The sequence below is a fragment of the Tribolium castaneum genome, chromosome 4 (genome assembly GCF_031307605.1).
Source record: "Tribolium castaneum strain GA2 chromosome 4, icTriCast1.1, whole genome shotgun sequence".
In the NCBI taxonomy this organism is placed as follows: domain Eukaryota; kingdom Metazoa; phylum Arthropoda; class Insecta; order Coleoptera; family Tenebrionidae; genus Tribolium; species Tribolium castaneum.
Genome location: NC_087397.1, coordinates 3,115,392 through 3,142,294, shown reverse-complemented (window position 1 = coordinate 3,142,294; position 26,903 = coordinate 3,115,392). Strand labels below are relative to the sequence as shown.

The window sequence follows — 26,903 nt, the reverse complement described above, 5'->3', positions numbered from 1 at the left end:
CATTTTCCTCGGTGAGTTCGTCGGGGTGGTGCAGTTAATCTTCAACCACAGGTTATCTGCATATAAGTTGCAGCAAGTCGCTGCGACAAAATTTAAACCTCTCTGGCTTTATCTTGTTCCCAAACAGATTTTCGGATAGAATTATCCGATGCACCACCTGCGCTGCTCCTTTACGACATCCGTTCATGTTTATGGCTTTGACGAAACAAAGCACAATTTTTTCTTTAGCTAGATTTGCAGACGGTTTCTACCTAACTAGTGTAATTAATTATGCAAAAGTGGAGTCCTCCGAGAGCTGTGTGACGGATTGCTCGACGCACGATTTGCCTTCACCTGTCGCAAAATCATATAATTCTGACTCTCCAACGGCGCCAACGAGGGACTAGAAACTGAGCCATTCCACGGAACGCTTTCATGAGAAATGCTCATAATATGCTGCCGTGCCTAATGTGATGTACTTTACGTTCGAAAGTATAAGTTAATAGGGAAATCTTCTGGGCAAATGGCAAATTAACAAAGACAATAAAAAAAGGACGAAACTAACTTATCAAAAAACGGAAAACAAAAAACAAGATTTAATATGAAATACGTTTTCCTGCAACCTCATCAAAATATCACAAAGACGTAAACAGCAAAAATAAAAACAATTTAGCCTCAATGGAACCCCGTAAAAGATGCTTATTTGTACTCATCTTGAAACATATACCTTCTTCCCTTTGGTAAACACAAAGTATTTTAATTTAAATAAGCAAAATGCAGTATCTGATGAAATTAGACTCTTTGAAGAGTGGAAGATGAAAGTAACCAGAACAATAAACTAGAAAACCCAACCCAAAAAAGACTTTGAAGTTAATTATAAAATTTTAGTGCGAACTGAACATAAAACCACAGTTAGATAAGCAAGTCTGTACACGAAAACATTTCTAGTCGAAGGTAATTACAAGCCATAAATTCGCAGTATCCTAATAATCGTTTAGCAAATTTTGAAGTTTAGAGTCCGTAAACGCGTGATTATTGCCAGCGTAATAAAGATTTAACAGTTATTGTGTAAATAAGCTTATGACATCGAATTTGCGCTTTGACGTGAAATATTTGATTCGACTCCGGCAATTAATCGTCTGAAATCTGGCCACTTGTGCAGCAAAATTCTGTTGCTAATGTAGTGCACCGCAAATTAAATTAAACATTTGTGTTTGAGTGGAGCGAAATTCCTTCGAGCTTAACCCAGGCAAATAAATTAGGAAAAGCGGGATTGAGAGGTCTTGTCTTTTACATAAAACATAATCGCGAAAACAACAAGTAAACTAATCATAAAGGAAACACTTAGGAGCACCCTCCGGTCACAAAGTCAGCCACGATCAAAGTCTGGTTACCACCATCATAAATAATTTAAGGGGAGCAGCGTTAAAAACGTCTGAAAAAGACAGCTTCCAAACTTAAAACACGAAGCTAAAAGTAATAAAGTTAGAAACAAGTTACGAACATGCTGAATATAAACATATTGTCTGTGAAGTGCGCAATAAAAATAAACTAAGAGGGTAATTTAAAAGCTGCTGAAGTCTCCCGGCATACGTTCCAGGGGAAATGTCAGCCGCTAACTTGCGTAAGATTTAGACGAGAGCGGACACAAATTTAACTTTCCTCGAAAAATCCCAAAATAATCACTCGCTCATCGAGTTCGTAATATCCATCGTTAATTAAGAAGCGCTGATAGGATTTATTCGTGTCAGCAGCCGTTTATAACAACACGACAAACTTTCGAGCCATTAAAGACGTTATTTATTGGCACATTGTTCGAATAATTTAAGAAATTCTTTTTAATTAAACTCTCTTTGGAACACACTCAAATTCTATTGTAGAAGATTCAAACAAACTGATTCCTCCGAATTCAATATCTTCGAGTTTCTGAAAGCAATCATAGTATGCAAACAGAATGTTAAATTCGGCAGCGTACATATAGAGAAACTGTTGTTTACTTTAAATACTTTGTCGCGTAATTACGTTTTGTTCAAATCTTGACGAATCGATAGCAATATGGTTAAAAGTGGCATATCAAAGAATAACACACTCGGACGGTAATTTCTAGACAAAAAATCGCAAAAAACAGAACTTGAGCCACGGCGCTTGTCAACCGCCGCTTAATTTAAAGACGCCGGGCCCCACTCGGGGGTGAAAAAATGAAAAATGGCCCTAATGTTTGACTTAGAATTGGAACAAAGGTTAAAGCTTGTAAACAGACCGCTACGTCTGTTCGCGTAATTTATGCAAGATGTTTTGTCAACAGGGGTCCCTTTTAATGCAAATTTTACTGAATTTTAAGTTAGTCGACTGGTGTCAAGAGAATATATTGACGAACTTTTCTTATCTTAATTAGTCTTATGGCCGAAGTTTCGGCACAAAAATCAAGCCAAACTTGGACGATTCAGCGCTTTTTGTGCAACCTATAGTCCGTGTTAAAACGCTACCTTGTGAATATTAAGCTACTTATGAAATTTAATCGGCGTAATGGCGAAAAGGCATAGAAAGCAGGTAGCAGAAGGCCGTTTTAGCACAAGTCGTAAATAAATTATTAGGGTTTTTGATGTTTTAATTACGCTGCAGAAAATTCAGCGCACCTATTTAGCTTTAATTTTAGAGTGTTTAAAGAATTTGAATATAAAAAGATGAATCGGCGAGCAGACGGACCGTTAATACCCCACTTAAGAATTAAATTTGTTCGTTGAAACTCCAAGTCCTCGAAAATCCTAGCAAGTGTTTCGAGTCGGTCGGTAAAAATAGTAAGAAGGACCTCATTTTGCGGTTACCGGCACTTAAAAGGTATCACGAGTGGGAGCTTAAACAGCATCAGGAAATTGATATACACTGGCAAGGTGCGACCAAGCACGCTACTTAAAGGGTTTTAGTTAAAGTTATTACATACGCTTGCGTAAGTAAATCGGATTGTTACGAGAACCACATTAGGGGTAAGAGAGCTTTCGTTTTCTGCATCCAGCGAAAACGTTCTCGCATTAACCTGTTTTATAAGTTAATAACATCGGAGAAAATTGCTTTTATAAATTTAGATTCAATAAAACGGAGACCGACCGGTTGGCATAATTTAAGCCGGTTGCTGCTGCAGCTACTGCTTCTTAATTGTACTTTCAGTTTAATATTTGCCACACACTCGCGTATAATGTAGCATAAGCATACTCGCGCACACCATTATGAAAATGAATGCGCGCTCAAAGCGAAATAATCGGCCCACGTTTTTGATACGGCCCGAATTTATTTAGCTTGCAACAAAGAGAATTACATTCGATTCGCCATTTAAAATACGACCTGACGGAAGCACCGGCTTATAAATACGCGGAAAAATTTTCGAAAATTTATTACCAACAGATTGCTAACGATAATAGCAAGACTCGCGACTCTAAATAATAAATGCCACGTTGGCAGCACTGAGTGCCTGATTTGGGCTACGTCGCGCAAATGATCGCGCTGGGAGAACCTTAAGGGGGTAAGAGCTGAGATATTAGCCGGATTCGCCAACATTTGACGCTGCCTCAAACCCCGACACGTGACCGAGATGCAAAACACTGATATTATAAAGTCGCGAGTAATCGATAACCCGGAAGCATCTGATTAAACACACAAAAATTCTAATCCAACTTTTGCAATAAAGCCGTCTCCGCGATCAAACCGATTGAACAAATCCAAATTCCCCACTTACGATGCTGTAAACAAAAATCACTGAACGGAGCTAAAATAGACTTGGATGAGTGGAAGTTGGCACCTAGCCAAAAATAAAAAACGAAACAATCTGCCCAATTTATGCATTTTTCATTGAAGTCAGATAAGACAGTACTTGATGTTTTAAGCCTGTTTTGTCACACTCGCGACTTTCTAATGATCCAGAAAAGCCCGCTCAAGCTTTTTACAGAGGGAACAAACGCCACAAAAGACACTTGACTGTGTTCATAGAAAAGATGAAATAGCAGGAGCTGAAATAGTGAAAGATGCCACATTTGTTACCGGTCTAAATTTGAACGAACCCGCAGCCACTATTTATAAAAATTCATCAATTTGGCGCTCTCTGAATTACGGAGAAACATGTTTATGGTCCCTTCTTCCCTGTCATAACTCGCGTCCGCACTTAGCCCATCCATATGTAAAAAGATGTAAACAGTATAAATCCGTCCTCGTCGGGCGAAAAAGCGGCGATTCGTGATGGTCAAATTAAATTTGAGCACGTCATTCGGCTGAAAAACGTGATCCTTGCCCGCGCATAATGATTTGTTTGAACAGTTATACAGCAAGGAGGTGAAAGGGTCAGCGTGTAATTTAGGGTGTTATTGTTCGGCAAAGTAATGAACAAAGCGAAGAGTGCCAGGTATCGGTCATTAACTATAGCCCAATTAGTTAGGCTGGCTTTGTGTCGGGGGATGAAAAGCGCGGCTGAGTAATTGCCGGCAATATTGCTGCGTGCATTTAAAGCCGGTTCCGCGCCTCGGAGCTTCTTTCATCGATACGGAGGGATTTATTGGAACACGCATTTTTCGATGTATTGAGACATTCGTGACGGAAACGGACACGAAAAGTGTTTTTAAAAGCGGCGAAATTAAGCATCAATTAGGGCGAGTGAGATTTGATTTATAGGAGGCATAAATATGGAAATTCGGCGGTTTGGAGATATAACGGGAAAATGGTGGATGCGCCGGGCTATATTACGACTTTCAAACTTATTCTGTTACATGGATATGGAGGGTGGAACGAGGAGATGAATAAAATGCAACACGGTTCCGATAATGGAATTCACCAAGCAAATATTTTATTTGGGAAACGAAAAATTACAAGGAGTTATTGCGACGTCCCGGATGCACCGGAAAAATATTTAACAACAATTATTATTAATAACCGACAAATTCGCAAAACCACTCATTGTCAAATAATTCGAGTTAAAACGATTAAATAAATAATTTCTCAGCAGCATGCAAATGGTGGATGCGCCAGGTTTAAAACACAAATACCCCAGAGAAAAATACCCGAATCAATTTCAGACAATTTTCCACTCCAATCATGACTATACACTATTAACAATAATTTAAAACAACAAAGCCTCAAATATTTGATTATGTGCAAAATGGTGGATGCGCCGGGCTAGGTAAATGTGCAAATCGTGTTTAGTTTCTCTGTAACACTCCTTTTCAAAAACATCTGTAAATATTAATAAACACGTAATATTACAACTTAAAAGCTTCCTAAAAGCACAATTTGCTGTATTAAATGCGAGCAAAGTGAACATTTGCATCTAGACAATTGCATATAATACTGTGAGTAATCAAAAAGTTGTCGACACGTTTCAATGTGATATTTTTCAGCCAATTAGAGCGGAATTGAACGGGTGAATAATTAAATTATACATTATTTGATTAAAATAAAATACGTGTTGTCAATAAAAACGGCACAAGCGAAAAAACAATTTTTTCGAATTAATTATTCCAAAACGTGTTTTTCCAAGTAATATCAAACAATTCCATGCCTCAGTTTTTATTAAAAACATGTTACTAAAGCAATAATGTAAATAAAAAAGTGCTTCGAAAGTGTGTGGATTCACAAATACGAGTCAATACCGCCTAACAAATATTTTATTCCAAATAGGATAATTACATACGTTTGAAACAATTACAACAATGAAAACTGTTGGAACAGCATTAGCGTAAACAAAATCCAAATATTGCTGAACTTTGTTAAAGCAAATTACCCGTTCGACTGCAGTAAAACAAATAACCGATATTTGATAAGACATAAAACCCAATGGTCAATTAAAAATGGTGGATGCGCCGGTCTAGAGAGTGTGCTTCGACCGGTTCGTTTAATATGCCATTTCCATAAACATATTTCCCATTTTGGTCCAGTGCCTTCACGAAACTACTTCCATCAAACCCACGCAAAAATCCCAATTTATCGTATCTCGGGGTAATTGAGTCATGATGTATTGTGGCAAATCGAAGAAACCCTTCGCCTTCAGCACATAACTTTGTAGTTTTATTGTTTGCGTGGCAACATTGTGTACACGAGTTTAGCGAGTTGCATTAAACTTTTACAATACACGCGTTTGTACGTGAACCAAATATTATCCACTCGGCTGATTCGCCGACAATAAATACGGGGCTTTATATGCTCCAAAATTGTTGGGGCTTTTATTTAAAACAGGTGCTAGTTACGATTTCTTCCACAATGGACTTTCAACTCGTGATTGGTACGCATGAACGACTATCACTTCATTATGTGCATGGCCCTTGCACTTCGAGCTTATTTACACTGATTTGATCGCAAATTTAATCAACTTTCGCATGGACGCTTCGGGTGTGTCATCAGGACAACTAGGAAATCGATTCTTACATCCAGTGAAATAGGCACGATTCATTATTGGATCTAGGAAAGCTTCTTTAGGAAATGAGCTTGTTATCGGGCGATTCCTCTTCGACACATACTCCCCGATAAGATATTAAAAAAATTGGGACAACTCGAGTCATCACACCGAAATGAAGATGCTCGATCAGGGCGATTTGCTTATCACGACGAAAAAATGAATACAACAAGCAAATGAGAGCCCGCCTCAATGTTCAATTCGAACTACTGCCATCGCTGGAAATAGCTCTATAATAGTTTATCTAACCTTGTTTGAAGATTTACATATAAATTGAATCCCACACGAACTGAAAAAACATTCGAGGGAATTATTGATGAATGACCACAGCAACACAATCCAGGCACGTAAAAATAAAAATCGCAGTTGTAAATAAATGTGGCGGAATAATGATCTCCTGTTTTCAGTCTCAGGTTATTACGGAGTGATTTGTCAAACGTGACACCAGAATCTATCAATCAGGTGATAAAAACGCAATCAAACCGAATACATAAACAGGCAATATGTATTCTTGACAGTGCTAATATAAAAAAAAGTTTTCTCTAGCCCGTAGCTCTGCCCCGAAAATATGTCCCCAAAAACCAAAAACACGTTTCATTGTTGTTCCGTTTACTTGGCAAACTACAGGTTTGGCAATTGATCCACGCTTCAAGAACTTTCCGAATTAGTTTGTTATTAATTTAGCGTTGAAAGTGTTATTTAGGGCATCTAAACGAAACCACTCCAAAGCAATAACAGAAAAACAAAAGCATTTTCGGTACATTGGCGCTCAATCAATCGAAAAATACGGAGTGTCCGAAGTTTAGGAATGTCGGAATTAAATCAGTCTTCTCTGTTGAGTTGCTTCCGACCGGACCACAGTGTCAATCCAATCAGACAGAGCCGTAATAAAGGCTTTTATCTTCTTATCGTCTAGTCATATGCATGATGAACAGTCGGGCGCACCTCGTGATGGCAACAGATTGCCGACATGAGATCGATAGGGATATATGACTCTTCGAATTTATGACGGAAGTTTTCCTACTCCAACAAAATCCATCATCGCGATGACAAGACGACGAAAAACTCCAGAGGTTAATTATTTAGATCCTCGAGGTATTTAGGGCTTTTTCATACTTGTCGAATAGTTGGATTGAATAAAATTACACAACAACTCGAGGCAATAGAAAATTAAATTTTCCGCGTGGCTTAAAGGCAGAAAGAGGATTCCTGCTGATAGGATTTAGTTTCACTCCTTTACCAAACATGCGTTTTTCGGCAGCTCCGACCCAACAATAGTTTTTTAATTAAAATTCAGTTTATGTCTCCAGCTAATTAAAACTTGCCCTAAATAAAATTTTGATGTGTCTGGAAAAATCCCCGAGAGAAGTTGATAGTTCAGGTATTAGTCTCGCGCGCTTAGTGAAGAAGTACCTGCTGTGCGGAATATTAAATTTTCACTGACATTAAAACGTACGCAAAAAATGTCACATTCTTCCATAAAAGAAACACAAAATCGATCGTTACGTTGATCTAAACTTTCAAAGAGATTTTCAACAAGGTGTCATATAAAGTAGATCGTCATTTAAAATTTCAGAGCTTAGAGTAGTCGGAGCGAGACGTATTAAGCCGAGATTCGTTGCGTTCGAGCTTTCAGCTCGATATTTAAAAAACTTTCGGGCAAAGAAATCAAGAGGATTCAAAGTCAGTGTGAAAGTAGTTTCCGATTTTGGCGCAACTGTCGAGACATAATTCGGGCAAGGCTTTGCCCTATTTTAATTTGAAGGCTTACAACAGATCGGGGGCTGAATGCAAACAAGCCCGACCCTCGATATACAAAATGTAATTTCTTTCTGCGAGTTCTGATTAAAATTACCCGAGCTTTTATCCATACATCCATACATTTTAAAAGTGTATTTCCTAAATTGGTAAATCCCAAAGTTCACGATGAAGTTGAAGGAACGCATAAATAATTGAACAGTACTCATTTACTTAACCGGAGGGTTGTGTCGAATAAATTTACATTTGATCAATACATCAAAACGACACCAAAAACATTTTAAATTTTCAGTGGCGCAAAATGGTACGAAATTCGCTGTTAGTGCTTCCTTCTATTATAAACACGCGCACTGACCCATTCCATTCTTTTATTCATGTCAAAAATTACCGAACAAAAGCTGATGTAATAGCAATAAAGACTCAAAAAAATCAGCAAAAATGAAAAGATAACCGAGATTTGAGCAGGCATTCGTGATAAATTTTTCAAAACTATTTCTACAAGATGTTATAACAGAAAACAGGCATTTCGACGAAAGGAAAGAGAGTAATATCGGAACAAAGTCCACCGAGACCCGACTGAAGCAAATAAAAATTTCATTCCATAATATAAATTTAATCTCATATCTCTCGTGCATTTCATAGACAGATACTAATTAACTTTTATCAAAACATCCACCTTGTGTAAATATTGAACGAAGACTTGAACAATAACACAGGTAAAATGATTAATCCTAGACGACTGTTGTTGTTATAATCAGATGAAGCTCCGAAAGCTGCATTTGCATCTCGATCTCCATTAACGCTTGCTGCTCTACCCTGATAAAGGCTGGATATTTTCTCGTGTTTAGACACTCGGATCTTATTGAAAATTTAGCTGTGAAAGTATCGATTGACCAGAACCGTGTACAACTCCAGCATGAATAAATTAGAAGGTAGTGTCTTGGCTTAATAATAGAAACGCCTCTATGGCTCAAGATTCGCTTGCGAAGCATCGTCCGTTCGATTTGTGAAAGTGACAGTGTCATTTGTCGTTTGTTGCCTCTACGGGGTATTTGTTAGTCGAGTGTTTAGCAATGGGAGCAGCACATGTAAGTCAGTGGGGTAAAACGTCTCGGGATCAGCGATAGAAGCGGATGTAGCGTGGCATACGAGCCAATAAAATTCAAAACCAATCTGGCCCAAGACAGATATATGCAAACTGGAGACCCAACATCTAAATCAGGCGCGCATAGGGCCGTGTATTCGACCAGAGAATCGGTCCGTGCAAAATGTAAACAAGATTCCACACCGGAGATTGTGACAGTAAAAACTTGCAAATCTCGATCAAATTGGATCTCCCGAAGGTAAAACAAGTGGAAGTTATTGCTCGGCAAATTCGAGACATCATCGGCGGATGTAAATTTAAAAATTGATTAAAACTTGGGCGGTTTAATTCACCGCAGCTGCAGCTTGATCGTTAACCATAAAATCGAGATATTAAGATTTTTACCGAGCTTCGCATATTTATGATACTTGGACGGAAGTTCAGAACAATGCAACTTTTAAATTATCTTCCTGATAAAGTTCCTTGTAAATTTTAACTCTGGCTTAATCTCCTAATCCTCAAACATTGGAGCACCACCTTGATCACACAAGAGGGCGAGTTTTGAATTATCCCGGACAAAGATTGAATCCGATATAAAATTATTAGTGGGAATAAATGAAGGAGAATTAGGAATGGTTCCCCCAGGATATAACCAGGATACGACTCCTGAATTTCTAAATAGAATAGGTACAAAAGAATTCAATTCACTTGTCTCTCTAATGCGAGATTATACCCTGCTCGACTCAGACGTACCTTCAGGATTAATCAAATCATGAAACTCACTCCCTCATCAATCATAATCGAGTTCCTTGCGAACTTTTCCGCCAGTCCATGCCATTTTTAATAAGAATTCTTCTCACATCGCGATTTATCAGGTGAGATTTACATACAGAGCTCTCGTGTGATGGAACACATTTCATGGCTAATTTAAAGGATAAATAAGCAACGAGTCCCATAAATTCGGGATATTTGTTTTGTCTGTGTGGGAGCTGGCAAAATGAATGGAGAGATGCGCAAAAGACCCGAATTGTAGTTGAATGGGATTTGATTGTGGCACCGATGTCATGAATAATGCTTCTTTGATTACAAAACGCCTTCATCTACTTTTCGCGAATTTTATTGATTGCAAACCGCAAAGTTTGAAAAAGTCGACACGAAGTTTACTCCTCGCCATTTGACGCCTAGTCAGCCGGGAATATGTAAAACCGTTAATATTTTATATCCCCGAAATCGATGTATAAATCTAGTGGATAAAAATGAAATTATTCATACTTCACGCCGACTTTGGTCCAATAAATCGCCCAACTTTGAAGGCTTAACGGGCTAAGAACGAATCAATGAGCTATCGGATCGTTTCCAGAGCGCATTCTATTGATTAACAATTAGTTTTCCCTATTATTTAAAATTTCAATATTTGCGCAAAGTTCTTGCCAGTTTATTGCAGTCTCAAGATGATAGTTTCCAAGTCAGCTACCTCAATGAATTTCAATAAGCACGATGGTACACAGTTCTAGTGTAGTGTAAGCAGACGGCAAAAAGACCGCTCGGGGTGTTTGCAAAAGTTCGGTTTTGGCCTCTAGGCCCCGCTATGTTGTAATTGCATAACTGGTTGGATTTATTCTCATAACTCAATAGGAAAGTTTGTTTATACTCGCCTCTCTTTAATAAAACCCACAATACAATAAAGCATTTTTCTTCGCTTTGACTGAATGAAAGAAGTTCAAATAAATGCCGTTAAGTACAAACTTACTCAATTCATGCAAATTCTATTCTTTGAGGTCTGGAGAGCCAATCTGGGCCCGGCGTATATCTTCCACGGGAAATGAGCAAGAAAATTTATAGTCAATTTCTGATTTGCGCAATCAATTGCATTATTTCATGCAGACGGGGTTTTGTTTGCGACTAGTTTTAATAGATTAAGTCGTCTGAAGATCCTCGAGGAAATTTCTCAATTTCAGGCAAAAGTCAAGGTCACGTACTACACTTTGTCAACGCTTGCTTTGCATTCCGGCATGCTCTACCGGAAATGTGCCTGAAACTTTAGCTAATACGCATCCTTTAGAAAAGTTTGTCTTTTTCGCTCAAAGCCGACATTACAAAAATGAATCTGCTACACAAAATCAGACCAGTCTTTGATGTCAAACTGCAGCGGTTTGATATTTTTCATGACTAAAACCCTCCGGTTGTTCGATTTTCGTCTTAATGAAGCGCGATGTGTTTTCCGATTAAATTCGACGGCGTTAATTAAAACGCGAAGCAATTTTATTAATCCCCTGCTAGTGAAATATAAAATATCGCAGTGACTTGGTATTTTTGTTTGGGTCGTGTTCGGATCAACTAATTTGAATGCTGCTATTACCAAAGTAGTAAATACGATATGGCATCTAATACGTGTTGGCGGTGGGATTATCCGCCCCAAAACTCAATAACTACGGTTCCCGGTGGCAACTTTTGCTCTTATTGTCCTGGATTGTTTAAACCTACCTTCATTATCGATCGAGAAGATCCCAATGCCGTCTCCGCCCCTGATGCTGTACTCGATGTTGCTGTCACCCCCCGGTGGGTCGGCGTCGGTCGCATTGACCTGCATCACGACCGTCCCCACCGGCTGGTTCTCCTTCACCGTTCCGTTCAGCACCATGTCACTAAAGAGCGGTGCGTGCATGTTCTCGTTAACGTCCACCACGTATATCGTCACACTCGCCTCGGACGACAACGAGGGGTTGCCCTTGTCGCTCGCGAAAGCGATCAGACTGTGCACTTGTCGCTCCTCGAAATCGAGCGGCTTTGTGGTCCGGATAGTGCCCGATAAGCGATCGATTTTAAATGTCCCGTCACTATCGCTGTCTTCTAAGAAATAAACCACTTCGCCGTCGCTGCCGAGGTCCGGGTCCGACGCTGTAACCACAGCAACGACGCTTCCTTTCGGGATATCCTCCCGTATCTTGACGGTGTAAGCGGGCAAACTGAATTTGGGGGCATTGTCGTTGATATCGTCGATTGATATGCGGACCAGGGCTTCGGAATACAACGGCGGGTTATCCGGGCCTTTGCCGCCGCCGTCGGTGGCGCGAATTCGCAGCTCGTACAAGTCCTGCCGCTCCCGGTCCAAAGTGTTCGACACGGCCAACACACCGGTCGTTCGATCGACCGCAAAATCGCGAGTGTCGGTGATCAAAGAGTAGGTCACTTTGGCGTTATCACCAGCATCAGCGTCTGTTGCATTAGCCCGGAAGATTGCAGTTCCGTTAAGCGCGTTTTCAGTCACACGGAAACTGGCCAAAGAGCGCTCGAACACGGGCGCGTTGTCGTTGACGTCCAGAACGGTGATGGGGAGCATCCGCGAGGCCGATTTCTGGGGTTTGCCCAAGTCGTACAGTGTGATGTTCAGGAAGTATTCGCTCTCGCGTTCGCGGTCGAGGTACCCGATTACTTTCAATTCGCCGGTGTCCATGTCGACGCAAAACTGCGAGTGTTTGTCGCCTCCTGAAATGCCGTAGATGAGCTTGCCGTTGTACCCCAAGTCCCTGTCTCGCGCTTTGAGTTTGACTAGAGTGGTTCCGAGAGCCACCGATTCGTTGACTTTGATTTCAGCGGGGAAATCGATAAATTCGGGCGATTTGAGGTTTTGGCCGTAGCGTGTGGGCATCATTGGAAATTCTTCCTCGGTTGGTGGTTTATTGTTATTCTCGGCCGCGGCCAACACTTCCGTTAACCTTCTGGCGACTCCCGTGTCCTTGCACTCGAAAGCGCCCGTGTCGTCACTTAGTAGTCTTCCAGCAGGCATTGAATTTCGCTTCGTGTTAACAAGTTTAAAGTGTACTCGAGCTATATCGGCGAAGTGCGTGCCATCCGTTGCAGTCACATTAATTTCCCTCTCGGAGACTCTGATGTCGTTCAAGTCGCAACTGACTGTTATAGTGCCAGAAGTGGTGTCAATACTGAAACAGCCGTCTTCATTTCCTGAGACGATTCGGTAGCTAATAATGTTGCCCGAGTCGAAATCGATAGCTGACAATGTGATGATTTCGGAGCCTATTGAGATGGAACGGGGAATAACGCCGATACAGTCGACTTTTTCGAACTGGGGGCGGTTGTCGTTTACGTCTTGAACTTTAACGGTTAATTGCATTTCGGTCTGGCGACGGTATGGCAGGCCCCAATCAGACGCCCGGACTCTCAGCACGTACTCGCGACGCATGCTTTCGTAATCGAGCAAAGATGTTGTTTTAATAATGCCCGAAAAGTGGTCAATTTCAAACGGCACTTTATTTATATTAGCGATCAAGTAGGAAATGTAAGCGTTTTCGCCACGGTCTCGGTCCTTTGCGTGCACTGTCGTTACGGAAGTACCAGCTGGCAAATTCTCGTCTATCGGTACAAACTTCTCGGACTCGTCAAAAATGGGATCGTTATCATTGGTGTCCTCCACGTAGATTTTAACTTTAGCGGAAGACTGTTTTCGCGTCCCTGCATTTCCTTGATCGATTGCAGAAACAGTAAGGCTGTAAAATTGTTTACTTTCGGCATCTAAAGGAACAGCAGTGTACAACATCCCCGTCTCGGGATTAATATTAAATTCGCCACCTTCGTTTCCTCCGACGATCTCTAAAAACACTTGGGCGTTTCGCCCCTCATCGGCATCGGTAACTTTCAGTCTTATTAAAGGAGTATTAACCGGAGCGGTTTCCGGGACCTTAACCTCGTATATCTCTTTGTTAAATACGGGCGCGTTGTCATTTAGATCCGTCAAGTGGACGGGAACAGACTTATAACTCTCTCTCGGCGGCACACCGCGGTCTACAGCCCGCAATTTCAGGGTGTATCCTTGAGGAGTGCTCTCCCTGTCGAGCAACTTCAACACTTCTATGTTAAATTCGCCTTTTTGTTTCGTTGGACGGATGCGAAAGTGGCCATCGGGGTCGCCATCAACGATTTCCAAGCTCTTAATCTCGCCGTGAATACCGCTGTCTTTATCCGAAACATTGACTATGGCGTAGATATCGGCATTGGAGTTCTCGACGATTTGCGGGTGGTGTCTAATCCGGATTTCGGGCGCGAAAAAATTGACCTTCTTGACTCGAATCCGCACTTTGGCCTTGCTGACCATCCCGGAGCCGTGCCGGAAAACCGCCCCCCGGTCCTGGCCCAGCACCGTGAGTTCGTGATATGTGCCCTCGTTGTATCTCAACGGTCTACTTAGAGAAATAACGCCGGACATCGGGTGAATTGCGAACTTGTCGGTTTCCTCGGCAAAACTGTAATAAATCTCCCCGTTTCGGCCCAAATCGGCGTCCTCGGCCACCACTTTCAGGATGCTCTGATGAATGGGCGTGTCCTCGAAGACCGTGGCATTATACTCCGTTGGATAGAACAAGGGATTGAGATCGTTAGTGTCCAAGACCGTGACCACGACAGTGGCGTCCGTCGTGTAAGACACCTTTTGTTTACCGTCGCGTTTCGTGGCAGTGGCGCGCACCTGCAGAACGTATTTGTCTTTGCGCTCGCGGTTCAGGACGTCGTTATTGCCGGTTCGAGTCCTTATAAACAGAAAACAGAAATCGCCTACGAGTCTATCTTCGGCTTTGAAAAATTTGTCACGATCGCCGTCTACTATCTTATATCGTATGTCGCTAAGCGTATTCGACCGCACGTGGATGCCCATACGCTCAGCACCAGGTGCTTGGCTTGCGTACGTTTTCGCCACGCTGTTCTCTGGGATGCTGACATTGTACAAAGGTCTCGAAAAGCGGAAGTCGACTTCGGTGCTGAGCGCCCCTTCTGACACAACCTGGGTAAGCACGATCACCAGGAGGGAACAGGCGAAAGCGCTATGAGACATCTTCTCAGCTCATCGCCATTGCATCTGCAACAAAAAAATATAATTTTGCTTTATTTAAATGAAGGTATGGAAAAATTACAGGTTGGAAGAACATTAGATCCTTCTCGGGAGTAAAAAGTGTGTTATAGCCGAAAAAAACCGGCATTAGACGAATCGGCAGTCAATTCATCATCGTGCTTTAACCAAGCACATATTTTTGAAAATTTTCCCGCTTAATAGGTCCAAAGTAAGCAAGTTTTGTTTTTGCAATTTTGGAAAAAAATTCCTTCGCCAGGTGAGCGTCTCGAGCGTGGTGCATATGAAGGGTGTTATCCCATTTTCTCTATTTTACTCCGAATATCTCAGCTCCTGCTCAAACCTAACAAAATGGCATCAGCAACTCCTATTACCGCTGAAAACTACTTATTCCCCTGAAATATCCGTCTCGTCGCAAAGAAAGAATATTCAAATTCGTATTGAAGTTAATTTTATTCCTCCATAGAGGAATATTTCACGAAATAATAAGATTGTTTTTGCGAGAACCTGTTACTCGAAGAGTTGCATTATTCATGGTGTCATCGGACTCGTCCACTAAAGGTTAAAAGCTCCGTCTGAGAGGAAGGAATATTTTTAAGACTTCGATAACAAAACAGGTCAATGATATTTATTAAAGTATTTTATAAAAGGAGAGACAATAACCCTTGACTAGATGCAACAAAGCTCGACTGGGACTAGCTGAGAAAATAGAAAAGAATCGAATGTAATCCAGTTTTCTAAAACATGGAGTAAAAGCACGTTCGAGTTTCGACACATCAAAACCGCAAACTATCAGACTGATGTAAAATCGAGTGCCAAACTATAAATTCGCATTGAACTGTTCAAATAGAGTTTGCACGAGTAAATTGAAAGAAAAACTCACAATCAAGACTCTATTTTCTTTATTTTTACTAGCTTATTTCATTCCGATGGCCACATCGTCATTACTTCTTCGTCAGCAATTTATCAGAGAAATATTTCCGCATTTCTTTATGACACAACCGCGATTTCGACCTGAATTAAATACTTAGTCATCCAGTATAACGTGGGTTTAGTGACGTCTCTGAAAAAAGTTTGCTCAATGGGATTACAAATACTTTGCCGAGGCTGAAATAAATCACGCGGTGCCTTCGAGTCACAATAAATTACCACAAAATTTCCTAAAAATCACCGAATTCGAAATTGTTATGTATCACTGGAGTGACATGTCGACTGTTTGATAAGCAGCGTCACACATCATGAAGCATTGCCCAACAGGAGGGTGTTTGTTCGACACAGCGGCCTATGGAATCGCTTTAACGCCATCATTCCTCTTGACAGATAATAAACATTCATTTTTCTCGAAAACAATGAAAATTTTTCAATGGTCGACACTAGTTTCAAAAAATGTCCATAAATTTGGTTTATCTGTGACCTTTATTTGGATTTAGTTCAGGTTTGCTAGAAAGAATAAAAATTACGATGATTTATTTGTGATCGAAGTGAATAATGAGATTTTGTTTCGAGACAACCAAAATGAAGCAATATTAATCAAACTGATTAAATTTAGTAACTATACGGACATAAGTACAATGCATACATCATCCGCATCAACCAATAATTGTTTTATCAATAAAATAACAAAAACAGATAATCGAAGCATTATTTATTGCCCCGGTATGAAAATAAACAACGTTTCAACGGTCGGCCCCCGAAGCTAGATAAATATTGTTCAATTTTAAATATATTTCCTGATTTAAGTCAAGCCAATTATTAACGAAACGCAAAAATACAGTTATTTTTCTCCTCGATTAAAATAATTTATTCGTTCCTTTTATTTCATCGAGGCTTGCAATTTCAAAGTATGAATAAAGATGAGACCGAAAGGTAATCTTTTTTTCACAAACGCAAATTCGCCAGATTGTTTGGTACTTAAAAGATCTCAGAAATTGTGGCAATTTCAAGCACTACATCTACATCAATATTTATCGAAACCGACATGGAATGACAAACACCGGATGGACTAATGGGAATAGACTGCTGCACTGGCAAAATCGAAATGCAAAGTTAAATTGACTTCATTAAAGTTTCTTTAAAAGTGAACATAAACAGTTAGCCTTGCTAATTCTATTTGAAGTTCGTTATTTCATTCAACTTTATTAAATTTTCTTATTTCCAGTCATAGTTTTTCCGGATAGAAAATGGATCATTACGCCGGAGGGGTGGAAATCGGGTTATTACACAGTAAAACTTTCGCCGCGCAAAATTAGCATAGAGGCATAAACCCGAGTTTAAGCATCATGAAATAATAATTTTATGTGTCTTAACGCCGGAATTCGAATACCTGTCACTTACCGTTAATGGAAAAATTATTTTATCGCATTGTAGGTGTAGATTTTAATTGGTCACATTAAACTCATCGCCGTAATTTAATAGACGGCTCACGGCGCCTCTTAAAATTTCATTAATAAACAAAATTAAAAACGAAGTTGCGGAATTAACTCACACCTGGTGTTTTAAGATTTTACGAGCAGCGTACTTTGGGGGAAATTACAAGTGGTCATAAGACCGCGTCGAGTTATTAATTAGGGTCTAGGGTGCGATAAGTGCGACTCCATCAGTTGCTTATCATCTGTCACAGCAACTTGGCTTTGTTTGGGCTAGGAGAGTGTGTACTGAGGCAATATGCCAGGTAGATAAGACTTCAACAGTTTGTAACGCAGCGAATTCGCCTATCTAACCCCAGACTTGGCCTCAACCTACCCTAAATATTTATCCAACGCGAGATTGTTTTACAGTAAATAAACAAATTTCGTGTGGGTGGATGTAAGACATGTGTAGATCGATTTGATACAATTGCGCTTTGTTCGACATGACATGTTTGTGCAATCCAATTACTTGTCCATTTCTGCTTTCCATAACCGCATTAGAGGAAGCGCATTCGCAACTCAATTTCAGTTCCACCGTGTAGGAGAATTATAAAACTGATAACAAGCGAGAATTTATGCGCCACAATTTGCATTAATGCACGATACGTTTCTTACTACATATCCAATTTCGGATAAAAATTAGCCCAGGAAATTATACCCCGTGCACTTGTTTGGCATCAGGTAAATGGCGCGGCATTATTCCACCAAAATTACCTTCGGAAATGCGGCAAACTATAATTTTATGCAATACGACCAAGCAAGCTTCAAATATTTACATTCTGCACCGGCATTTCGTGCAACTGTCAACATTGCAAAGTTTAGGAGCATTTTTCTGAGCTAGAGCCTTGGTATGCTTTCAAGGCAGGATAATACGAATTTAATTTCCAGACATTAGCTTGATTAAAAACAAAAGCGCTTTTTGCCCCGTTTCATTATTTATTATAGTTAGCTCTCGCGCCACCTTTCATTTTTGTATGACAAAACCATTTTCTTAATGGAAGTATTCGAATTTCTTCCTGAGGCACTCAACGCTCTCCATTGTACGTCATTCTGGTCACTAGACTTGCCTTCATAATCCTTCAGGAGCGACAGTTTCCTTTTTCGCCATCAAGGCGAGTATAACACACATTTATTATCCCCCTTGACTGCAAAAAACACATCCACCAAAATTCTTAACACAAGTGGACACCTGCCTGTTCAACTTCTACAAGCCAACAGTTCGATCGGCAGTTGTGCCCAATTAGCTGGATGCAAATAATGAGTGAAGGCAGAAGTTAGGTCCGGGTTCCGACCTCACGTAACAGATTTCCCTAACGACCAACAAACACAACGCCAGTTGCGCTGAGTGCAAAGAAACGTGTTTTGTTTATGCAAATGAGTCAATAATTGTTCATAAAAAGCACCTCTCTAGGTAGACAGTTTCGAAGCGGTCAGCGGTGTTATTGTTATCTGCCAAGGCACACATCGTGCCCGGACCATAATAACATTAGGGCAGGGAGCGGATCTCCGAGATAACACGGTATTAGATTGTGGGTTCTGCGTTCTGAATGGCCTTTGCAACTGTAGCACGAAATACCAAGTGCGCAGCCAAATTTTCGAATGTACTGTTTTATCACATCAAAACACAAAGATCGGATTCAGGATTGATAAAGGTCACTCTAAATAATAAATTTGTACAAACTCGAAATTTCCAACACCTACGAACAAAAGGGGAGTCAACACTCGAGCCCAAACTCTATAAATCAACAAAACACGTAAAATTATTTTTGGAGATTTCGAAATATCGCTCGAGGTCTTTAAACCGGCGATGATGTATCGGCTCCAAAAATTCACCCAAATCAACGGGCTGTGACCGAATGCACGATTTGGGTTTCCAGTTACGAGTAATTAACATTTGCACATCATATGTCTGCATTTGTGGATCCAGGATTGTTAATAATTCAGTATGTCGTTCGAGTTTAGCTACCTGATATATACATGTAGTTGTAATCCAGATAATTAATTCTAACTGAGAATTTTCGACCCGGACAATAGGTTTATTGCACGCCATGGACCCTCACGCATATTAACTCTTGTTAATAATGAGGATGGCAGGAGAATTACACGTGCAAGGGCATCCGTCAACCTGACTCACCAAGATTTGCTTCTCATGACAAAAATACGTTTCAACGACTCCCTTTAGTCATAATATTACCAAAAATATGGATTTTCATCCAAGCGGACAGTCCACAAGTATCATTTGATCTTTTAGCCTTTCGTCTCCAAGACATAAATAATAACAGTAGTAATACAGTGAAAGCTCCGAATAACGGACACCTCTCACAACGGACAATTAGATTCCCCATCGGTGTCCGTTGTTGAGAGATTTAACTGCAGATACATATTCGGAGTAATGTAATATACACTCAGTTTACATTTACTACACTATTATTAAGAATATATAGTTTGTTATACAAGAGAGACACAAAACTGAAACACTCGGTGTAAGCTGATAAAGGTTTTTTTTTTATTACACGGTGGTTTTTTGTAAAAATGTATCATTAAAAAGTTGGATGGACAAATTTGAAATAATTTTTCACATGTGGCTCTAAAACTGTGCCCACCCTTTGTTTTCCGGTGTGATGGTTGTGAAAAGTTTATCAAGTGTTAAAAGCAAGTTTATGGCTGTTAAATTCGTAATGATTTGGTGAGTAGTTTGCGGGTAACATTCCAAGAGTATGGAATGTAATGTATAATAAAATGTCGGGTTTGTATAAACAATGAAGTGCACTCAAGATGTTTAATGGTGTATTTTGAATTCCCATTTTGCGTAATGAATTACGCAAGTGAAAACAATATTTCAATTTTGAAATAAATAACTTTAATCCATTTAAAACCATCGCAGCTGAAAGCGACCCCTGTCACGCTTTGTACCTTTGAATAAATAGGCATCTTTTATATTAAAATTAATAACCGAGCGATATATGCAGAGAAGTTGTATCAAACGGCAATTATTCATCATTATGTTTGACACAGAGTTGTTTGTATTCCAGAGGTGAAAACAGAGCAAAAAGTCGGGCACAATATAGCCGTATACCCTAATTAATTCTTTGACAATGTTATCAAAACGATGAAAAAGACATTCATTGTCGTATATATAACCGCGATAATTTTGTATAAAACAAAGAGAGGTCATCAAGTGTCTTATTTGCATAACACTGGCTTTGACGTGTTCTGGGGTGTTTGTTAAATCACAACTAATCCGCACAAGCGTGCCATTAGAGACAGATGGTGCTGTTCTGGGCGCTATTGTGTCTTACTATCCTTCACAGATCGCCACAGTTTCCAAACTCGAAGACAGCCATATCGTCCCTAATAATGTCCCGAGGTCGGAACGATCTACTTTCACTGTGACCTCTTCCTGGACAACTCCAAAACTTTGATATTAAAACCGAAACAAGAAACTGGGACATTTAAATATTTGCATCTACTCGCAGTAATTAATCTAATAGATTGCTGTTTCTCTATTTGTGTAGGCTCCGCTGTGGGCTTGCAACACCAACATTCAGCTCCCAGAATTGATTTACTTTAACGCACGCGAAAAAATTACAACCGAATGTATTGATTCGGAAGTTTAGCAATCCATCAGCAGCGAACAATATCGCACCTATTCGGTCAACTTATAACTCACCGTTCACGGTGATAAATTAAATACCTCCCGCTTCAGATGCATGCTTAATAAAGCCTTGACAAAGTGGCTTTGTCCATAATAGATGAAATGGAGGACTAGGTGATAGGCAAATGCAGCGATGCGTCAAATTCAAACAAATTGTTCACGTCTGGCCATCAATCACGAAAAGAGCATAGTGATTTGCGCTACTTTAACTAAAAATCTAAATAAAATCGCTACTCCTTTTGATGGTCTTCGTCAAACGTCATAGGAAACTAATTCGGGCTGTCTATCAAACACCCCGTGGCTTGTCATGTCAGATTTCAGTTAAATAGCAGGGGCCATTGTGATAGCGCAAGGGCAGACAACAATGAGAATTCAACTTCATGAAACGACAAATGTCGTCGTTTGTAATCGAGCGCCAGAATTGAATCAAGCGTCACTTGCATTACAGGTGAAGCAAAAAAAGATAAACAATTATGAAGACGTTGGGAAACGCCTTCCGTGATAAAGTAATTAAACGGGGCTGCCACTCAAACCACCCTTGAATACATAATGAAGGAAAAAGTACACAGTTTTGTGTTTTTTCCTCGTCAAACTTACAAATTATCGTCTGAAAATTTGATCGCAAAATCACAGACGCGTTCCCTTCCTCCAAATTGGCCCTTTGAGACAATACGCCATCATCGTATTGTTATCATTTTATCTACTCGAGTTCAAGTGGAGACATCTGGCAGAATTGGCATTTGCAGAAAGGAAAGGAAGTCGCAAAAGAATAAACTGTATAAACGACGAATCGATAATTTTAATTTCGTCTGATACGTGACATTTATGTACTTTGTTTGTGTTTAATTTATGCCGTAAGTTTCGCAACTGCAACGCCGTTCTGAGCGAAATGTGACGTTAACCCGAATTAATAAAATTCAGCAGAGAAGTGTAATTAAGCAAGTTTACATCTTAGACACGGAACCAAATCAGATCTAAATATTTCACTTGTATGCAAAGAAACCCAACTCAATACTCCGGGCGTACGATTTAATTATACGACTGAGAAAAAAACAACCGTATTATACTTTAACACAAACTTTGCAAAATTAAATTATGTTTCGAAATAATGAAATCACGCCGAGTTTACGAAGCAATCAATTCAAATACGAGGTAAAGATATGCCCACCGCAAGTGCCTCTAAAAATTTTACTGCTAATCTTGCTTAACGCCCAACGATAAATTTTGCGAGTTATTGATTTTAATTTCGGCAATAAAGCACAGAAACGTTAGACTGATTCGCCACGTGTTGCAGTTCAGGTGACTATATTTGTAAAAGTGTGACTAATTTTAGCCAAATCCTTGCTCTTGAACCAGACGCTAAATTTAAGAGTTCACTAACACTTGGCCAAAATCCAGAAATCGCACAGCGTTACCAATCATCTCAGTTTTTGCCGACCTATTTCGGTGCAACATTATTGCCGTTAACTAGAAGGGACAAGCGTGAATGAATTATTCATAAGATTCATTGATTTATGAATTGCATGACGTCTCTTTAACATCGCGAAAACATCGCCGAAATGTCCATCTTGGTCCCGGAGTTTTTTTCCTTTCCCTTGGCGAAACGAAAACCCTTATTGCGTCCAATAGAATGCAGCTGTTACGTAGGGGTGATGAAGTTTATGAAAGCAGCTAACGTTTGCAATTCCGCGGTCAACCACACGTCACGTCATTGTTTAAACTTCAACTATTAGTTTAAACGACACGTACAAATCGCATTTGCTTGTTTATTGCCTTTTTATTTTGTTCAGGTGGTAAAATGGTGAAATCTAATTAGAGGTGAGCATTGATATAAAGCCCTTTCGTCTCGTGTAAACAGGATTTGCGCTGGATTTTAAGCACAAAAGTTTTAATTACCCGTTTTGAGCAAGTTATAGTATTAAAGCTTGGATACGTATGAACACACTCGAGAAAACAGCTCGGTTGACCATTATTTCAACAGGTATTTTTCTCCAAAAGACGAGGTATTACCTTTGGAGCTATGACGCTAGTTACTGAACAAAGTTGCGAAGTTTTAATTAAGAAAGTGTTTACTCTGCATGTGTCCCATGAGTGCGGTTTTTATTGTCTTAACATTTACAGGATCAATAATTCGTGTCGATATTCACCATCTTGACCCTTGCCAATAAAAACAACTTTCTCTTTCGGTTATGGTATTTGAAAAAGCAACCAGACATGTGCATACATTATACACACATCAATGAAACAACCCACACGTTCTAGCGTTTACTTTCTAGTTTATGTAGGTATTTAAAGATATGAATGGCTGTTCCATGTTACGTCACATAAATAAACCATTCAGTTGAATTGCTCGTGAGCAAGACCAACACTTCCAATTTTCGATAAATTCAAAGAAAAATCCCCCGATATGCTATTAGCTTCTCTAAAGTCTATTTCATGCAGTTCCAGTCGCCTCTTATTGAAACTGTAGAAGAAATTAGAAGTGGAACAAACAAGCCAAACTTTTCAATATTACCAATTTCTTTCGCAGGCATAAAATAATTATACCCAAGACTTGAATAATAGGGAAGTTTTCGGTAAAAGTTTGCCAACTTTGCGATCAACAAGAGAAAATTTATGCGTAGTATCAAAACCGATCAATCCTGTTTTAATCAACACAACAAAATTTCGCCCTTATTTCAACCGCCCCCCACATGTGGAAGAAACAAAGAGATTGTATCTTTGTAGTTACAAAATTTCTGTCATTGTTCCAACCACCGGCTGCATTACGTCCACAACGCCCTATCTCTAGCAATCAGTATCACAAAGAGGAAAAAAGCAGTAAGCGATTAACCATCTATTCATTTGTAGATACCATCATTCATACTTTAAAATGTATGAAGATAAAGCCAAGAACGCCATGTCAAAGGAACGAGGCCATCACTGTAAACATACATTTTAAAAAGTCGTTATCTTTTTCTGCATGATTGGTCGCAATTATTTACAAAACTTGATACGACAACCTACAAGCAAATCCCTTGTATTACAACAGCCGTTTCGCATTTCAAATCCCCTTTGACTTTCCCACAGCGCAAAAAATACAATATCATTACGCATTCATTCATATTTATATGCAGAAAGAAATTCATCGTTTTTACAGCCCAATTCGCTACGTGATCCGCCAAAAACAACACACAATTGTCAATCAAACCACCCTTTTAACTGGTATGCAAGTCAGCGCTTTCGCCCGTTAATAAGACAAAACGATCGGTTTCAGCCCTGGTACTGGATATCATAATTGATGAGGCCATTAATTCCAACATTTTAACCGCTAGTGCGCCAATATTGCAGATTTTCACATTTCATCATTAGGGAATTATTTATGGGACGCGTCAGAACGTAATTGTGCGCAGGTTTAAGAAAAATACTTCCCACTTGTAAATGGCAAGTTTCAAACTCGTGCTGATATATTCCGATAAGTTACTGCAGTCAGATGTGATTGTCTGGATATGAAATTCTCCCAAACTCGATAAGTTCCGGCAAACAACTTAGTTAAGAATCCAAGTGCACTGTTTTAAACTTGCAAAACTATACAAATGACGTAAATTTCGCTCGTTCAAATTTAATCGAAACTGGCTTAGTATCAATAACTCAAAGATAAAAATAAAATGCGGGTTTAATTCGAACAGGAGGGAATATTTCCCAACTTTAAAGCAATTAAACGATTATTTAAAATCCTATAGATTCCGGAAAAACAAAACCCCACATGTGATAAATTGAGCTTCTAGTTTATTGTGTCCAGGTTAATTAAGTTCTTTAAATCCTTCACAATAAAGTTTCCAACCAATTACTGGTTTTCTAAATTTAATTAAGGGCTAAATAAAATGAGCCTCGACGAAAGCGATACACAATTTACTGCTCTGTCTCTTGAAACTTCCCATCAATTACTAATTTCAAACACCACGCATTTATGCTGAATATTTACCCGTGAAAAAATTCGATTATTTGCGAATCCCTGGCGACTCGCAAATTGATTTCGTCTTGGCAAAGTTTTAATGTAAGCGTCGGAGGCAAAATAATTATTTTTAAAAGCTGAATCAGTCGGGCTTAATTGACACTTTATCTGTATTTATAACTTTTGATAATTATGGTAATTATGAGATTTCCGTTTCATCCGAGTGTTAAAAATATGTTTCTCGTCACGTCTTCCCGCCTCGAAGAATCCTTTGTGAGGTGGAGATAAATCAGGGTAAAGCGAATCAAACCTCGTTCTCTTAATCAAACGCAAAGCATCTCTTAACCCCTAATTAAATCGTACGAGGTTAAGCTAAATCTGCAATATTCGTGCCAAACTTCCAGCAGTTAAATTCAGATTTTGGGTGTCACTCAAGCTTGTGTGCCGTAGTTCGGCAAAAGTATTTATTTCGGGGTCGCGTCGCTTGATAAGAGGGAAATCCTCCAAGACAAAGAAGGCGAATTCAGTCGAAGCGTGACTATCGCGGAATCCAACACGGAGTCGAGCTTAAAGAACTTGAAGAAAACAGGTATCTAAAGCTGGCCGCTCTCTCTGAATTACCAAGGGGTCATGAAAGGGTTAGCAGCAATAACGATAAATTCCCAGGCATCGCGAGCAACTAGGGCACTACACACCAAGGAATTTACATGAGACAAGGGTGGAACAAAAATTACAACTTACTGCAAAAGGACGCGATTAAGGCAAGGGACGATAACTGGAGAAAAATTTATGGAATTACCGAGAGTACACAATTTAGAAAAACGCTCGGCTGATGTAAACAATGACGTGGTTTAGACATAAACTTTTGCATAAACCTCTTGCGAAAGAGGCGTTTATGAGGCGCCGGGTTTACAACCCAATACCATTTTTATGTCCACACCTAATTAAAACTGCAAGGTTTGTGAGTAATTTATTGCGATTTTCGGGCATCCCGTAATTGATTTACACGAATGGGCATTATCTCGAGTTTTAATTGAGTTGACTGGACATGTCTGCAATAATTTCCAAGGGTCAGTGGACACAAGATCACAGTTTTGCTCGGATGGAAACTCGAAACGTAAACAAACAAAATCTGCCCCTAGCTACAGGTCAGGGGAGTTAATGGAGTGATAAAGCTTATTCTAGAACACACAATTTTGCCAATTATTAATGTGAAGAGTCTCAAGACTCGCTGACCACAAGCACTTATCCGGGTCGGTCTTACATTATTAAATTTTTGGTAAACCTGGCGCAACCCTTTTTCATTAAAAACGAAACTCCCCTTAACCGGCTTTATTTCCTCCCCAATTAATAATAATAGCTATTAGGCAAACATTTAGCCTCGCCTTGCGGTACTTAGCATTTCATCTGGCATAAATATTCCAAGACCTTTTTCAGATTTACGGTCCCATGGATAATGCCCCGTTCACACATGAAAAAATGCATGGAGTTAATTGTGTGCAGCAAAGTGCAACCGGTATTAACCTAATCAGGGCTAATTTGAATGTCGCTCATGTCACCAGAGCTTAAACACATCCCAAATGTAATCTAGCCATGTAATGTAGCCGTAATAGTTGTAATCACAGACTGCGGTCCACACAGGTTACGCAGCCGCTCGTAAAATAGCATAACGCAAGCGCATGCGTTCCGTAAGACGCAACTTAACCAGGATTAAAGCGACGCCTAATGGATATTTATGCCGCGTCTAATTAGCCGGACGCTAAAACTTCCATATTTTAAATTATTTTAGTTTAGCTAA

At 39.7% G+C, this 26,903-nt stretch overlaps 1 protein-coding gene across 11 annotated transcripts in view; it reads right to left on the bottom strand.

Annotated features, from left to right (window-relative positions):
- The window catches only part of kug (kugelei), an 84,421-nt gene that overhangs the window by 45,438 nt on the left and 12,080 nt on the right, over nt 1-26,903 (bottom strand). For all 11 annotated transcript variants that reach the window (XR_010333861.1, XR_010333860.1, XM_015985055.2 and 8 more), the window contains one exon: nt 11,736-15,117. Coding sequence is in view for 9 of the 11 variants with exons in the window: in XM_015985055.2 (XP_015840541.1) it covers nt 11,736-15,093 (3,358 nt within the window). In the remaining 2 variants the exon portion in view is untranslated. The remainder of the gene's footprint in view (nt 1-11,735; nt 15,118-26,903) is intronic.